The following is an 18,243-nucleotide window of genomic DNA, read 5'->3' on the forward strand; positions in this document are numbered from 1 at the left end:
TGCACAGGAATATATGAAAATACACACAGACATGCAAACATCACACACACACAATATCACGCACACTCACACACAGACACAAGTTTCACACATACATGCAGTGTGTATGTGTGTGTGTGTGTGTATTTGTATGATTGCATGTATGCATGTGCATGTGTTTGCGCATGTATACAAACACACAACTATCCAAGTAAGAACATTTGATCTTCATTGCAACATATAGCAAGTTTTTATCTGTGATATCATGGGAAGAGAGAGAAATGTGATTCGGGAATATTCTTTTCATCTTCCAGTAAGAAACTGGCATATAAGAGATTTTACTATTGTAACCCTTCTGACATCTTTGATTCATTTCACTGGTGTATGAAGTTTTTGAGTTACTAAATGCTGTTATGTTTCCAAATTAGGAATGGAATATTTGGAAGTCAGTGACCACCAAAACAAAATGTAAACAAATATTGCATTTAAATCTCTCAGTTGCCTTTTAAATGCAACAAAAGGCTGTTTGTAATACTCAATAAACAGAAAAAGATGTGCTTGTAAGTTGATTGAATGTAACTCATTGATGCAATGTAGACTACTGATGGAGAAATAGAAATGTGACATGTGGAATACATTCCCAAATACTTTATTTCACTGTTTTATGTTTACGAGTATTTAATGAAAGTAGCAATATGTCATGAAATGCAGGATAAAAAGTACATTTCCAATGATAAGCAGACGCTAGCCTTGATAGAGGTTTATTGCAGAAGAATTTGAATGGAATATCTTACCAGTAATAATGCATTTTAATGCCCGTCTAAACCAAGGATAAAAAAAGCCATATATTAAAGGATTGCAAGCAGCATTGATATATGCTCCCCAGTACATAAAATCAGCAATAACAGGTGGCATGCTAATTTCAAAAAATGCATCAATTATACTTGATATCATATAAGGCACCCAGCAAAAAACATACAAGCCTACTGCAATACCTAATGTTTTAGCAGCCTTTCTTTCTCTCTTTGATACCTTACCAGTCTTGCTGGAATTAATATCTTCCATGTTTTCAATAAGTGTAGCCTGTTTTCTAGCTACCAAATAAATTTTTATGTAAAGCCCTATCATAAGGAAGCATGGAATAAAAAACACAGAGAAATTTATCCAGCCCCATAATGTCATGAAAGCAAGCTGACAGCTCCCTATACATGGTGTGAACAACACTAACTTTTCTAACTGGATCTCAGTATTCTTTGACAAAATCAGTGCAAACGAATAAATGACTGAAACTCCCCATCCAATAGCCATGCACTGAAATGTTAAAGGAATTGTAATTTTAACTGCGTACAGTAAAGGGTCACAAACAGCATAGTATCGATCAACAGAAATAAAACACAGATGAAAAATTGATGCTAAGCAAAAAAGAGTATCTAACCCAGAATGAATCAGACAGAAAGCATCTCCAAAATACCAACAGTTTTCAAATGACCTTATAGAGCTGAAGGGCAGCACTACAATTCCCTGGAGGCAATCAACTAGGGCTAAAGACAGCGACAGAAAGTTTGTTGGCGAATGCAGCACTCGGAAGTGGGATACAGAAATTATTACCAGCAAATTGCCACACACAGTGATAAACATTAAAGTTCCACATGAAACATACAAAACTGCCATTGAGTTTAGGGACCTGCTGAGTTTAGGACACGAGTTGTTTGCATTTTCGTAGCAAAATTCTGTTTCTGCTTCTCCTTGTAAATCAGTTGTGTTCATTGTCATGAGATTATGTATCTTCTTGATGTATAGTTGATTATATCAGAGAAAATGAAAATTACCACATTTCTATTGAATTGTCATATTACCTGCACAGAAACACAAATTCAATTGTAATTATTATTTTATTTAATAAAGATTGTGTTATTTAAAACATCTTTTATGTTGTTTCTGTAAATCCCTTCTAAAATTACCCAAACTTCTCATACACTTCTATATCCTATTTGGGTTGCAAAACCCCTACACCCTGTGAACTTATACAAACTCCATGCTTACAGGAACATGAAGAAAAGCAACATTTTTGAAAATAAATGAATTGATCCAAGGAACTCTAAGAAATAACAATATTAATGATTTCTGACTGAAATTAGTCATCCATGAATTGGCATTAACAATCTGGCTCAGACCAAGGATGACCAAGTGAACGTGCTAAGATGGTATTATCTTTTTAAGTTTCACTTAATGAGAGATTGAGAAAAGTACTGAATAGTTTACCTTGATGGACAAACTATCAGTTCTTATACATTTAAAAATGCAGAACCAAATGTGTGCATGAAATATGAATCATTTGTCCTATTTCCTGATATTATTTCTACAGCTTCCTGATAGCTTTCTCAATGTTTCCAAAAATAACTGAAACATATGGAAGTGTAATATCATGTTATATATCACAAATTATACGTAGCATTTTATTGAGCCCAACCCCCTGTTCTTTTTGTGGTATTAATCTTGGTGGCTTTGGAATTGACCGCCCCTCCTGTAAATTTGTCTTTGAACACTCCTCCTGGGCCCATCTCATTTGCTCACTCAACTGAGTACAGTGAGATCATATTTTGATTTCAGACACTCCTGCCAGTCCCATCTGTTTAGCCCTATCCCAGCTCTATCCTAGTCTAGTCTCATTAGCTCATCCTGCCTAATACAGAGAGAACATTTAAGTAGGCATACCCATTTAGGCCCTGAACTTGTCTGATTGAAGACTGCTGGAACAGGGCTCAATTCTGAGGCTTTTTACTGGTTAATTGGGTAATTTGTTTAAATCAGTTTGCTTGTTTTCTATTGTTATATAAAAAAAAAAAAAAAATTGCACTTTATCTGCTCTTACTGTATTTGTGTTTCTTCCTACTTTATTATCTTATTTTGCTTTTGCCTCTTCTTAAAAGTACTGAGTTGTGTTAATTCTGCTGCATTTATTACTGCTTGGTAGTAGTCTGATTAAATTTTAACTGTTATTCTAAGTCTTTTGGTTAAAGTACTTGGGCTTTAGACCAGTTTTTTTACATTAAGAAGGTTTGTGGTCTGCACTGTTGTATTAGGACAGGTAGCTTACAACCCTCTAAGTTGGGAATTGCTGACTGAAGGCTCAGTTTCTGTTATTCTAAAGGTCTGTTAGTTCTGGTTTAAGCACTTGGGCTCCAGGCTAGTTATTTTACATTAAGAAGGTTTGTGGTCTACACTCTTGTGGGAGGATAGCCTAGACTCTGCCCTTCTGAGCTGGGAATTTCTAGTTAAAGGCTTACTGTGCCTGCTTATTTGAATTGTTTTTCTGATATTGGTATGCCTTGTCTGCTGTAGCATAGACTAGGTTCAGGCCTGCTGAATCTAGCTTTGTTTGTATAACTTGAGCACTAATCCAGGCCATGTTTTTTTTTGAAGAAGGTTCCCCTGCACCCTAGTAGCAGGAGTGTGTGGTTAGAACTTGTAAGATTGAAGACTACTGGAACAGGGCTCAGTTTTGAGTTTTTTTACTAGTTAACTGTGTAATTTGTTTAACTCAGTTTGCTCATTTTCTATTGTTATATAAAAATTGCACTTTATTCATCTGCTTTTACTGTACTTGTGTTACTTCCCACTTTATTACATTATTTTGCTTGTGTTTCTTCTTAAAAGTACTCAGTTGTATTATTCTGCTGCAGTTATTACTGCTTGGTAATAGCCTTATTAAATTGTAACTGTTATTCTAAGCCTTTTGATTTAAGCACTTGGGCTTCAGACCAGTTATTTTACATTAAGAAGGTTTATAGACTGCATTGTTGTGACAGGACAGGTAGCTTACATCCTTCTAAGTAGGGAATTGCTGATTGAAGGCTCAGTGTATGTTATTCTAAAAGCCCATTAGTTCTGGTTTAAGCACTTGGGCTTCAGTCCAGTTATTTTACATTAAGAAGGTTTGTGGTCTGTACTCTTGTGGGAGGAGAGGCTTGATTCTGCCCTTCTTAGCTGTTAATTTCTGGTTAAAGGCTTATTGTGCCTGCTTATTTGATCTGTATCTTTCTGAAATTTGTGCACCTTGTTTGCTGTAGCCCAGAAGTTAGTAGTTTATTGGCCATTTTGGGCTAATTTCTATCTCTTTCATTTCCCTGCTACAAAAACCGCATTTGCGCAGTTTTTTGCACCGGGCAGTTCCGGTTAGCTAGGGTTAAACTATTCCTGGCTCCACAAAGTCTACTCTTCAATTTTTCCCTTGGAACTAGACAAACTTTCAACATAAGCACTCAAACCATTCATTTCACAGCCCAGCACTTGCTCAAAACTCATAGCAATTAACCCTAGCACTAGACCCCCTATACTGTCCAGAAGGACAAAGCTCTCTATTCGTTCCTACCAGCCAATCAGTAAAACAGCTCACTTTACCTATTCAGTCATGTCCATATGGCAGTTTCAGGTATACTGTCCATTTCAGCTGGTGAATCTGGGCATTCTGAGGCAATGTTACAACTGCCTCATGTACACAGACCACCAAACATTAATATATGTGAAAGATGCAATTACACAGCCAAACTGGAGGCAAAGCTGTCTCAACCCAAGACTGAAATTGGCAGTCAAGAGGAGAAGAAAAATACTTGCAACACACCACCAGTCTCACATAGACCTACTAAACCAACACTGGCAAATAACACACATAAATACATGAAAACATACTCAGAGGCTCTAAATAAAAATCTGCAAAAGCAACAGAGACCTCCAAAGCAGACACTCAAGCAACCTCTACACCCCGTCACAAACCATGAAACACATACTTCACATAATCAGTGTGCCACACAATCACAGCCCTTAAGGCAAAATAACATACCCAACACACTAGTAACAGGCAACTCTATAGTTAGGCACACTGATGTCCCACTAAGTAGGCTGGGCAAGGAGAAGGTTACAGTTAGCTGCCTGTCAGGTGCAAGGATCATAACACAAGCACTCAGGTCACTCCAGAACAAGTACGACTATGTCATTGTCCATGATGGTGTGAATGACCGGAGACGTACCTCCCTGGACTACATGAAAAGAGACATGGAAGAGATCTCTGATCATGTAGCCCAGGCCAGTATGACCCTGAACCTGAGTAGCATCCTGCCCTCACCAAGAATGATACCACTATATAAGGAAAAAATTATCAATTTCAACAATTGACTAAGTTTCTGGTGTCATTCAAAGGGGATCCAGTATCTGTCCACCTGGGATGACATGCTCGACAAGCCACATTGCTTTGCAAGAGATGGCTTGCACCTGTCACCATTAGGCTTTCAAATACTGGCCAAGGCTTTTACCACCCCTATAGTGCCTTTTTTAGGCAAGGCTCAAAAGACAAACCCACCATCGTAAATAGCACAAGTAACCAAAAACTGAGGGTAATGCTACTCAACGCCAGAAGTCTAAACCTCAAAATGCATGCACTCGAGGCACTCCTCAGTATGGAGAACATCGATATCTGTGCAGTAACAGAAACCTGGTTTAAGGCTCCAGAGAGCACCCCAGCACTACCAGGCTATAACTCATACCATACTTTTCGGCCACAGAACCCGGACTGAAACACAAAAGGTGGGGGTGTATCCATATTCATCAAGGATACCCACACCTCCAGGTTAGTGGCACAGCACAATGCCTTAGAGATCATCCATGTACAACTACCAATGGGCACAACTGCAATTCAAATTGTAGCTTGCTACAGATCACCCACCATGACCCAGGACCCCCATTCCGCATTTCTGGAGACACTGGAAAATATGAAGGCCCTGCCAAATGCCCTAATATTGGGTGATTTCAATTACCCAAACATTAACTGGGAGAACTACTGAAGCACTAACTCCCTTGCCCAATGCTTCCTAGAATTTATAAACTCAAATGCCCTGGATCAACTGGCCAACACCCCCACCAGAAGTGACAACATATTGGACCTGGTTAACACCAACATGGGCGACTAGTGTTCTACATCGGAGGTCAACCCTCACTGGTTAGATCAGACCATAGACTAATCACTCTGGATATCCACATTCCGCCCCCACCCCCAATCAAGGAAACCACCATGAAAAACTTTTCAATCACAAAGTTCACGTTACTTAAAGCTGATGTGGACAGCCCCCATGCTAAAGAACAATGCTGTCCAAGCTGCTGAATCCCTTACAAAGGCACTCTATAAGCACCTGCAAGAATGCATGGATTGTGCTATCCCAAGCAAAACCAAGACTGACTCCTCCAAGTAAAGGAAACCAGTCTGGTGGACCCCTGCCATAAATAAGCTATACAATAGAAGGAGGAACCTAGTACAGAAAAGAGTAAAATCCCAAGAAGGAAAGACATCCCTGATCAGTATCAGCAAGAAACTACGATCCCTCATAAAATCATCCAAGGCTAGCTTCGAAAGAAAAATTGCCAAGAACTCCAAAGATAACCACAAAGCGTTCTTTAGCTATGTCAAGAACCTAAGTGGAAACTCTCAGATCTGCTCTGAGTTAGTGCAGAATGGGACAAAATACACTGAACCGACTGATATTGCCAACATTCTGGCAGACAGGTTTAGTGCAAACTTCACCCCTCCACTCCCTAAAAGGCCCTTAGCCATACCAGAAGAATGTAGAGCCCTGGCAATCACTGACACATAGGTTAAAACAACCCTATCCAAAGCCAAAAACACAGCTTCAATGGGACCGGACAGTGTCCCAGGGTGTGTCTTACACAAGCTCCAAAATGAACTAACCCCTCATCTAAACACACTGTTCAAACTCAGCCTCTCTACAGGATATGGACCCATAGAGTGGTGCACAGCAAAAGTGATCCCGCTCCACAAAGGTGGAGCCAAAACAGACCCCGGGAACTATCGGCCTATACGCCTGACTAGCCTGGTCTGCAAGGCTATGGAGTGCATCATCATGGAACTCATTAACAGAGACATTGGGAACCTCCAAACATTGGACCCTACCAAGTTTGGCTTTGTTAAGGGCAGATCATGCCTCTTAAACCTGGTGGACTTCTTTGAGACAGTTACCAAGGCTTTAGACGAGGGAAAGGAGGTCCACACAGCCTACCTAGACCTCACAAAGGCTTTCGACACCATTCCCCATTCTGGTATTATAGACAAGTGCACCAGCCTGAACATAAACCCCTACGTCACGAGATGGGTTGCAAATTGGCTCATGGATCGAACCCACACAGTGAGATTTGCAGGCTCTAGGTCCGACTCTAAACCGGTTACACGTGGTGTCCCCCAGGGCTCAGTCCTGGGACCCCTCCTGTTCGGTATATACTTCTCAGAGGTACAAGCAAGCACAGGAGGACTATGCCTAACCAAGTTCGCAGATGACTGCAAACTGGGGGACATAATTGACTCTCCGGCTAATACAGACATCCTCCAGAAGTGTCTCACTGAGATGGATACCTGGTGTCAAAATCATGGCTTCAAGCTAAATGCTAAAAAGTGCATAGTCATCCCCTTTGGAAAAAAAAAAAAGTACCCATGAACTACCACATACGTGGTAGTCCCCTAAATACAGAAAATGTAATAAGGGATCTGGGGACCCAAGTAGATAGAAATCTCTCCTTCAATAATCATATTGCCAAGGTGTTTAGAAAATCATTCTATGTGGGCCACCTAATCAGAAAAGGGTTTGCATCTAGAACAAAAGAGGTTATTGTGCCCCTCTACTCATCACTCATCAGACCCATTATAGAGTACAATGCCCCATTTGGGATGTACCTTACAAGATACCTGCAACAGCTGGAAAGACCACAGAAGTACCTCACCAAGAGGATTATTGGCCTCAAACATATGCCCTATGCAGCCTGACTGAAGAAACTCCAGCTGCACTCGGCTGCATACTGCTTACTCAGAGGTGATCTCTGCCTGACATACAAGGCCATGTCCAGCCCAGAATTGATGGACATGCTCCCCCTGTAACAAAACAAATCCCCAAGAGCCATATGCTCTAGGGATCTAAACCTCACCACAATGATAAATAGGATGTGCTGGAGGGATAGAGTCCTGTCCCAGAGACTCCCCATGCTTTGGAACAGGATTCCAGTCTACATTACGCAGATCCCCTCACTAACACTCTTCAAAAGAAACCTTGACGAGTGGATGGGAAACAGAAGATTTACCACAGGATCACTGCAGTTGCTCTGCTGGACAGAGGCATGGGGAACTAATGGCTTTGCTGGACAGAGGCACAGGGAACTAATCTAAGGGGGTGGCGAAAGCCAACACATTCTAGCTGGGCTTATAGATGCCCTTTGGCAGATAGCCTAGTACTTAACTATGAACCTATGAGGCTAGTCATTTTATTAATGTTCCATTCCTGTCTTAAAAGTTTGATATGAGTAGTGAAAACGTCACTATTTTGTTTTGAGATGCAAATGAAAAAAATCACTGAAATTGTTCATCACTTTTAAAACCACCTTGCCTTTCACGATACATATTCAGACATTTACATATGCTCTCCTGTTACAATTTATTTGTACTTCTATCTTGCTTACTACATATAATTCTTCTGTTTTGTTGTCAGTGTTAAGTACCATTCAAATGACCCTGGGATACCAAAAGAAAGGCGATAGCAATTGAGCTGTCTTCAGTGAAACATTAAATATTGAAATGTGTTAAAACATGAACTTTGAGATCAGAATGTATGCAGCTACTTGGAAGTCCACTTTCACTTGACCACTTGGTCAAACAGTCTTTAAAATGTTGAGCTATCTATGTTCTTGAGGCACTTTTTGAAATAAAGTTTGAAAAACTAAATGATAGTATCAGGAATAATGCAGCTCTACATGCTTTTAATAATGCATATATTCTGACTTCATCTTGCAGCAGGCAAATGTCTACTGTAAAGCAAACAGGATATAAATGCTGATGTAGTATTGTCAGCTACATTTTAATACTAATAATGTCAAGAAGAAATGCATAATAGCCATGGTGGTACAGCGGTAGCATTGTTGCCTTACAGCAAGAGGTTCTCCTGTTTGATTCTCTGCTGGAGTGCCTTCTGTGTGGAGTCTGCATGTCCTCCCCACGGTCGAGTAGCCTCCAAAAGACATGCATGAATGGGGGTGCATTTGCTGAAAGTTGGGCATCGGGCTGGCAACTCAGCACCATAAAAATCTACTGCCAATCATTAGCAGACTGGAGTTCCACTGTGGCGACCCCTAACTGGGAAAAGACCAACAACATGTCAAGAAAAAGTGCATTTTTTTTTCTGAAACTTTACATCTGTTTTCTATAACTGCTCAGTGTTTGATGCATTCTATTGCTAAATGTTATAATAGCCATTGTTAATTCCAAGTGTAAGAACATTACTGTTAGTTTGTGGTATCCTATACTAAAGACAAAAATCATTTGAAAAAATGACTGAACCCAAGACACTGTAATGTTTAGAGAGATAATCTAAAAAAAAACTAAATGACAGTGGAAATATAGACCTCTGCAACAGATTTGTATCATAGCTCTTGGCAATGTTAAAATGCATTATTTCTAATTCTTGGAGGGAGGCATCCAACTGTAGTGGGATAATGTAAATATGCCAAAACATTCTAAAAATAATACAGCACCTAAATCTTAAACAACTGCATCAAACTACAACATATCAACATAATAAATCTAAGAGTGATAACATTCATTAATTGTGCAGCTATAATTTTAAGGAAAATTGTCTGGGACTCAGAAAACTTTCCTTGCATCTGCAGAAGGAGAGGCAGCCAAAAATTTCATTTTCCATGCTTATGGCAAATATGATTAATTAATCGGCTTATTTACATGTCTCTAAATCCAGTGTAATGACCACCAGTGTTAAACAGCACTTTCAATGGCAGTTACCACTCACCGGTGGTCTCTGTATTGTATTGCCAAAGGTATGCCACTCAATCACTCTCCCACACGCATGCAAACATTGATACAAATACACACACACACACACACACACACACATATATATATACACACACACACAAACACACACACAAGTGCACACACACACAGTCACTCTTTAAAACAGACTCCTACTCAAAAAACTTATGGACAAACTTATCCATTCATACACACACACACACACACACACACACACACACACACACACACACACACACACACACACACACACACACACACACACACACACCTTATAGTCTGGGCAAAGGGTAGTTACACTGCCACCAGCCATACTGTCATACACTACATAATGTCTTATATAAGTAATAATTAATACAATTATTAAATTAATAAAGCTATACAAATCAAACTAGGTACAATTTATATAAAGTACATTGGACAAACTAAGTGTAGAATTTCATACTTTAACTTCACGCATGATAAACTGAGTGACATTATATGTATGTACTACAGAGAACCAATGGATTATAAGATTAAGGTTTCAACATTGTGTTCCGTCAGCACCTACATTTTTATGATACTTCATATCTCCTTGTCTTAAGTCATCAATTGCCTTTATTTTAACAAAGCTACATGCAATCCTTCATCTGGTTGGTCTCCTAGCATCATGTGAGTCAGAAACTTTTGGTTATCCTCTATTAAGAACACCAAAGATCTCTTCATTGTATTTAATTTTAAGTGACCCCTGGCTGGACAAACTGGTTTTGTTGTTCATTTTCCTTTGAAACCTTTTCAATAAAAGTAAATAAAATGAATTGCATGCAGTTTTGATGGTTGGTTGTCATGGAGAATATTGTTTAAAATCAAAAATACATGATAACATGCTTACATTTTTGTGTGATTTTGTCACTCAGTTTTAATCTTACAGGAAGTGGGAGAAACTGTATATAATATAGTATGTAAATTTCATGACAATTAAGCATCTACATTTTTGGCTATATGTGCCTAATTTTCAACAGCCTATACACCTATTTTCAGTGTCTGCAGGTTGAGACAGGACTATCCTTATCTATAGGCCATGTAGGTGCTGCCTAGTAGGGCACCATTTTACCAGGGCCATTTTCAAATATTATTTATTCATTTTTTAAGAAGAAAACACTGTTTACTTGCTCTAAAAGTAAATAAATGTTGTAATGTCCTGAGTTACCCCTATTTAAAAAACACAGCCATAGCATGTCAAAGGAGGTGCTGTATTTGAAATGACCATTCAAGACACTTTACACTTAAACATTGTATGAATGTTGTAGAAAATCCCTGCAATGCAAGTGTAACATGAATGGAGTATGGTACTGGAAGTGGAGTGGTCTGAAGAAGTTATGGATTCTATCAGCAGTGCTATGAGGTAAGTATTTATTTATTTTTATTTTTATTTTTTGTAGATGCTGGCAGTGATCAAGCATGGGACACTAATGAAGATTAGGGGAAACAAAATAAATGAATAACTAACAACTAACTAACTAAATAAATATATAACTGAATAAATAATGAGGTGTAAAGGCCAAAAATTCAGGGATATATTTTATATATTATTATTCAAATTAGATTAATACAACAGGATTTGTGCACCATCGTGTTTATTTTTACATTTGTTAACCGGGTTAGTCTGTCTGGGTTCTTAGAAGCCCTTTTTCAGCAGAGACCTGAGGAGAAAAGCTCCCCAAAAAAAGTTTAAATAAACAAATAGTAAGAACAAAGATAAACACAGATCACATTTTAAGTATACATACTTCTGAAGTAATTACATAACATGCAATAAAGGAATATATAGAATGGATACAAATGCAGTACAATACATATATGGAAATTTTCATGTAGTATGGCAAGAAACTAAGCAGAAATATGATAATTTTCATGTAGTATGGCAAGACATTAAGCAGAAATATGGTAAGACTAAGATCAATACATTGCTGAACTGAGGTACTAGGCATAAAGTAAATAAATATACAGATAAAGTTGTGTGGACTTTGGAAGTTAATAAATTAAAGAATAGTAATAAGGGATTATGGGAATTGAGTGTAACATGAGCTAACTAGTATGGAATATGACGGAAAAAAATGTATACATTAATACATACATTAATATTAATGGTGGATACAAACACAAACAATAAGAGGATGCTTACCATACTGCCCAGACATTTTTCTTTCCCTCTCTGTCTGCATCATCCTATTATTATATGCCCACTTGTTGTGTACTGCAATAGAAAACAATCATTAGATGATTTCCATATGATATCCATCAAACGTGATGTGCATTTCCAGTTACAAATACTAAGCCTATCAAGATTATTACTTAAATGACCATATCCCCACCTATTAACTGTATAAGTGATACATGGTCAAAAACTTCAATGTGTTCATTAATACAACGGATTTATGGAAAACGTTATATAGACCAAGAAACTTTGGGCCATTTGGAAAAAGTAGTGATTGAGGAAGTGGAAAAATATAAAGAACACAATCTAAAGATTTTTGAAAGGTATAAAACAGAAATATGGACATGGGAAAGAATGAGAAAGAATGCGTAGAGTGGAAAACAACAACAGTACTTCCCTTGTACAAAGGCGGTCCAGCAACCGACCCTGGGACCTATAAGATCCATAAGCATAACCAGCCTTAACTGCAAGGTCATGGAAAGAATCATCATGGAACTTATCAACAAAGACATAGGTGACCTTCAAACTCTTGACCCGACCCAATTTGGATCCATTAAAGGAAGAGCATGCTTATTAAACCTGGTGAACTTAATTGAGAATGTCACCAAAGCCCTGGATAAAGGCAAAACAGTATATAAAGCCAATCATGACCTAGCCAAGGCTTTTGACACAATCCCCCAGTCAGGCATCATCCAGAAACTCACCCAGTTGGGAATTAATCCATATGTCAGTAGATAAGTAGCCAACTGGCTCACCAACAGAATGCATATGACAAAGGTGGGGATTTCATCTGTACCGGTAGACCAGTTATCAGTGGTGCACCACAAGGATCTGTGCTAGGCCCCCTACTCTTTGGAATCTATTTATTGTAAGGCCAGTTGAAAATAGATGGTCTGTGGCTTACCAAGTTTGCCAATGACTGTATACTGGGTGCAATCACTGAGTCCCTCAACAATGTTGACATACTACAAAAAGGGCTTACACAGAAAAATGATTGGTCCCAAAGCCACGGACTTAAACTAAATGCAAAAAAAAAAAAAAAAGTGTCATTATCCCTTTTGACAAAGGGGAAGTCCCTGCTAATTACAATATTAACAGTACCCCCTAGCTCAAACCCTGTAGTGAAATATTTGGGAACACAGGTAGATAGCCATCTTAACTTGGATCACCATGTGTCCACAGTGGTAAGCAAGGCCTTCTATGTTGCACATCTCATAAGTAAGGGCATCACATCCAGAGCTAACAATGCTATAACTACCTTGTACTCATCCCTCATCAGACCACTAATGGAGTACAATGTCCCCTTCTGTATGTACCTAACCAGACACCTGCAGCAGCAGGAGAGACCTCAGAGGTTTCTCACAAAGAAAATTCAGGGCCTTCAACACATGACCTACATGGACAGATTGAAGACCCTGCCACTGTACTTTGTATCTTATAGGCTGCTGAGAGCCAACTTGTGCCTGGCCTACAGAGCAGTCTCATACCCTGGTCTAATGGAAATGCTGCACATCCACAAATCAAATGGGATAAGATTCACTCACTCTACGGATCTTAACCTAGCCTGCAACATTAGCAGCACATGCAAGAGGGACAGATATGTCTCCCAGAGATTGCCATTCCTGTGGAACAAATTCCCAATTCACATAAAACAGAGCTCTTCAATGACTCTATTTAAGTGTATCTTAGACAACTGGATAGGAGACCATAAATTTACCCCAGGGGTTTCACCTATGTTCTTCTTGGATAAGGGTAGTCGGTGCCAGTCATAGACTCGTGCTGCAAATATAGACAATACAACTTGGTCATTAAGGGAACAAGGTTATAATATGGCTAAGCTTATAAAGGCCCTTGGGCCAGTAGTCTAGTAACCTCCTATGAGCCTATAATATGGTGTTACATTTACACAAAGGAGAAAGCCAAATTAATCAATACAAAAAATCATCCTCAAAGATATTTGAAGAAAAGTACAGGCAGAGGCATCCAGATGTGGAAAATTTCACAGTAAAAAAATAAGATCACAAAGAGGGAACATAGAACAGAAGATTAGTAAAGTACAAGTTAGAAAAATAGAAGGTGAAGTTATAGTACATCTGTGAAGTGAAGGATTTAGTGTAGAACGTCTAATACAGGTTACATCATGATGGAACGACTCTCCCAAGTAAGGAGAAATAGGAGGAGTGGGAGACATCTGAAGAAGAAGTATGGACATGGGAAAGAAAAAGAGATTTAATATGGTGCAATATTTATGCAAAGGGAAAGCAAAACTAATAAATTCAAAAAGAGCAGCACCAAAGATATTTGAAGAGAAATATAGGCAAAGGCATCCAGAAATGGGATATTTTACAATACAAAATATAAGAAAACAAAGAGGAAAACTAGAAAAGAGGATTACTAATTGAGATGTTAAAGAAATAGAAATTGATGTTAAGGATCATCTGTGAAGTGAGGGATTTAGTGTCGAAAATCTAACTCTGATTAACACTACAGCAGGCTATAGTAACGGATACCAAAATTAAGGTAAACCAGTGGAGTAGGAAACATCTGATCAGTTGCCATATGAAGCTACTTTGGAGTAATCCACTGGAAACCAGTGTAAAAGTTCAATTAAAGTTGCACAGCAAGGGAAGGGGACAGGAAACTCTGATGCAGTCAGTATTGCGGAGTGATAGAACAGTGAACTCCCATATGACCTAGCAATGGATAACACAGGCTGAAACTATAGAGAATGTGTCACAGGAAGTTGTTCTGGAACTTCCTGTATATGCCCAGAGGAAATGGAGAACACAGAATTTGCCCTCAGTTTAGAAGAAAATGATCTAAGAGAAGAGTTGCTTATTTTAATAGAAATGGACAGACATATTAAGATCAATGAAAGAAATAGAAAAGAAACAAATCTCCCATCGAGAATGAATGGTGTTCTTAAAACAAGTCCAAACAGAATCTGAAGAGAAAAGAATCACCAAAAAACGGCTGAAATAAATCCACAATCCAAGATAAAATGTCAAGCTTTAATACAGCAAAGAATTTCACCACAAGTAAGTGCTTTCACGACTTAATGTCACTTGCTTAGACCATTCAAATAATACTAAACAGCATATCATGATTTAGGTACAGTGCTTAAAACAATTAGACAATCATTAGTTTCAGTGAATGGTTGACAAGCCAATCACAAAACAATTTAAAATGCCTCATTTTAATAAATGTAACAGCAGAACATCATAATGGACCAATGTCATATTCAACTGACCATAGAACCTCCTGTCTGAATCAAGGATATAACAGCCTATTAGAACATTAATTCTGAAAACATCGCTGATCTCTAGGAGCAAAGTCCAAGCTATAAACCAATTTGTTCTTCCAGTCCTATCTTACAGCTTTTGAGTGACTGACTGGCCCTAAAAGATGTTGGATTGATTGGACAGGAAACACATGCTTATCAAATGATTAATAAAAATCGCTGTATACCTTGGCTATATATTCCCTATTCTGAAGGAGGTATAGGCTTCCTCAAAATTGATTACATGTATAGATCTGCAGTCATATGACTGCATACATATCTGCTGACCTCACAAGATAGAAATGTAGTAAAATTTTTAAAACATGAGAATAATTCTAAGATGACTTCACTACTTAGTTTAGCAGAAGCATATCAGTTTCAAGTGGGAATGGAAATCAAACCAGATGTAGATAAAAATCAGGCAGCAAATGAAATTGCCAAAGAACAAAAGAAAGAATATAAGGTGAAGGATCAGATGAGAAGACAAGAAATTAAGAAAATGCATAAATATAGTTGCAAGTATAGAAAAATCTTTGAACACACTCATGTTGAACAGGATCAAAAGGTTAATATTGGTGGTACAAGACAGTGGACTACATACAGGCTGGTTTTCAAAGTCCATTTAAAATTTGGGAGAAACAGACAAATGTAGGTTTTGTGAAAAAGAATTGGAAAAGGAACACATCTTGTTGCTGGTTGTGATATACTGAAGGCAGAAGGACTGTATACTGAAAGCCATAATAACATGGCAAGCCTGTTTCATTGGGAGCTGTGCAAACAGTATAACTTGAAGTAGCTGAAAAACATTGGAAACATGAGCCACAAAGAATTATAGAAAATGATTAACTTTATATCACATGGGATCACCCATTACAAACAGCTCGAAAAATAGATACAAGGAAACCAGATATAGTAGTCCAAGAAAAGAAGACAGAAGTAGCATTGATCTTTGAAACTGCTATACCCAGTGACTATAGTCTTATGTACAGAGAGACACAAAGTCATAAAATACTTGGATTTGCAGGCAGAAATTAAGCAATGTGGAGGACTGATACCCAGACAGTTCCAATAGTAGTAGGAGCAACTGGTCTTATAAAAATGACTTTACAATCGTACTTAGATACATTATCAATACATGCAACTCCTTATGAATTGCAGAAGGAGTCATTACTGGATACGCTTCAGGTGTTGCAAAGAGCACTTCTGGCTAACATCAATGATTGAAACAATACTAATTTCATGAACTTTAATCATGCTTTGACTTAGGAATGGGTCCATTTCAGTCATGGTATTAGAAACCCAAAAGACTTAGAGAAATTAAAAAAAGGCATTGAATCATAGACAGATTCCAAGTTACATTCAAACAGCAACAAAAATGTATTCCAAAACAGCAGCTTCAACTTGACCTAAACTGAAGTAAATGAGTAGATACACACCTAATTACCTAATTCTTTGTCATAATATATCTATTGATACATCCATCCTCAAGCCCCTTTCCTGTTTTTGCACACGGGGTTGGGATGTCACATAAACAGTGACATATATGATTGACACCATTTGGTCAATGCAAACAGATGGTTGACAGGTTTATGAGACAGGGAATCCACAGGTAGGGGAATATTCCCTTTCCCTAGGGATTATGTGATCTCAGAGTTGGTATAAATAATTAGCAGGGGGTGTGTGGGGTATAGCTCCACATTGGGGTTGCAAGTGGACTTACCTTCTGCAGAAACACTCTTGTGTGGTTTAGTTCACTCCAGGGTAATTCCTGAAGCATAAGCAGAAAGTGTAATTTTTACATTCCTACATCGATTAAGTGGGTGTCGGTGTAGCTGTACATTTGATATAGTTTCCTACACCCAAATGTGTGTGTGTGTATGTGTGTGTGTGTTCATGTTTGGACGTGTGTATGTATGGTACGCATGGATGGGTATGTATATATATATATATATATATATATATATATATACATATACACACACACACATATATATATATGTATATATATATATATATATATATGTATATATATATATACAAACACACACAAATATATAAAATATCTATCTATATACATGTGTGTGTGTGTGTCTGTATATATATATGTATATAAGTGAATTTTTAAGGTTTAAATATAATATCAATTACAATAGTATATAATTTTTAGATGTACAACTTAAAAAGAAAAACAGATGGCACCATAGGCACCACCCTAGACAAGAAATCAGTAAAGAAAAATAGTTATTTACACTAACATAGTGCGCACCCCCCACATATTTTCAATAATATTGTGAAAAATCAATCTAAACATGTTGCACAATTAAATACTGATTCTAATCAAATGATAGGACAGTTGAACAATATGACTAAAGAATTTATAGAACGAGGCTACAATGAAAACTTAGTAGATAGATTGACTGTAGAAATGAAAGGAGAACTAGATCAAACCATTTTTCCTATCTTTTCAGAGTCATATGTGAAGCATCAATATGCTAATAAAATTTCTGGTGAACGTAAAAACAGGAATAATGAAAAACAGATTTTTAGAAGTATATTACCATATGATGCCAATACAGATAAAATACAGAACATCATTAGAAAGCATTGGTATATGATGGCCTATATACCAAATTTTAAAAATGTAACACAGCAACATCTATCCTTTGGCTACAAAAATCAACCCAATTTAAAACTACAATTATGTTATAAGGAGCAAAAAAGTGCTTAGTTAATACAAAAATACAAAAGTCTGGTACTCAAAAATGTTTCAACTGTAGCTTTTGTAAATAAATCTTCACTGGGACCCATTTTCTACATCCTATTAAACAGAATAATTTTTATTTTAGAAGTCATGGTTGTTGTAATACAATGAATATAATCTATATAGCTATGTGCACAAAATGCAATGCATTTTAT

At 37.7% G+C, this 18,243-nt stretch overlaps 1 protein-coding gene across 1 annotated transcript; it reads right to left on the reverse strand.

Annotated features, from left to right (window-relative positions):
- Positions 1-723: 723 nt before the first annotated feature.
- LOC122814438 (trace amine-associated receptor 5-like) lies at positions 724-1,746 on the reverse strand. Its single transcript, XM_044087018.1, has one exon. The coding sequence runs from the start codon at positions 1,744-1,746 to the stop codon at positions 724-726; it is 1,023 nt and encodes a 340-aa protein (XP_043942953.1).
- Between the last annotated feature and the right edge of the window lie 16,497 nt (positions 1,747-18,243).

The sequence above is a fragment of the Protopterus annectens genome, chromosome 10.part0 (assembly GCF_019279795.1).
Source record: "Protopterus annectens isolate FY-2018-M chromosome 10.part0, PAN1.0, whole genome shotgun sequence".
Lineage (NCBI taxonomy): Eukaryota > Metazoa > Chordata > Ceratodontiformes > Protopteridae > Protopterus > Protopterus annectens.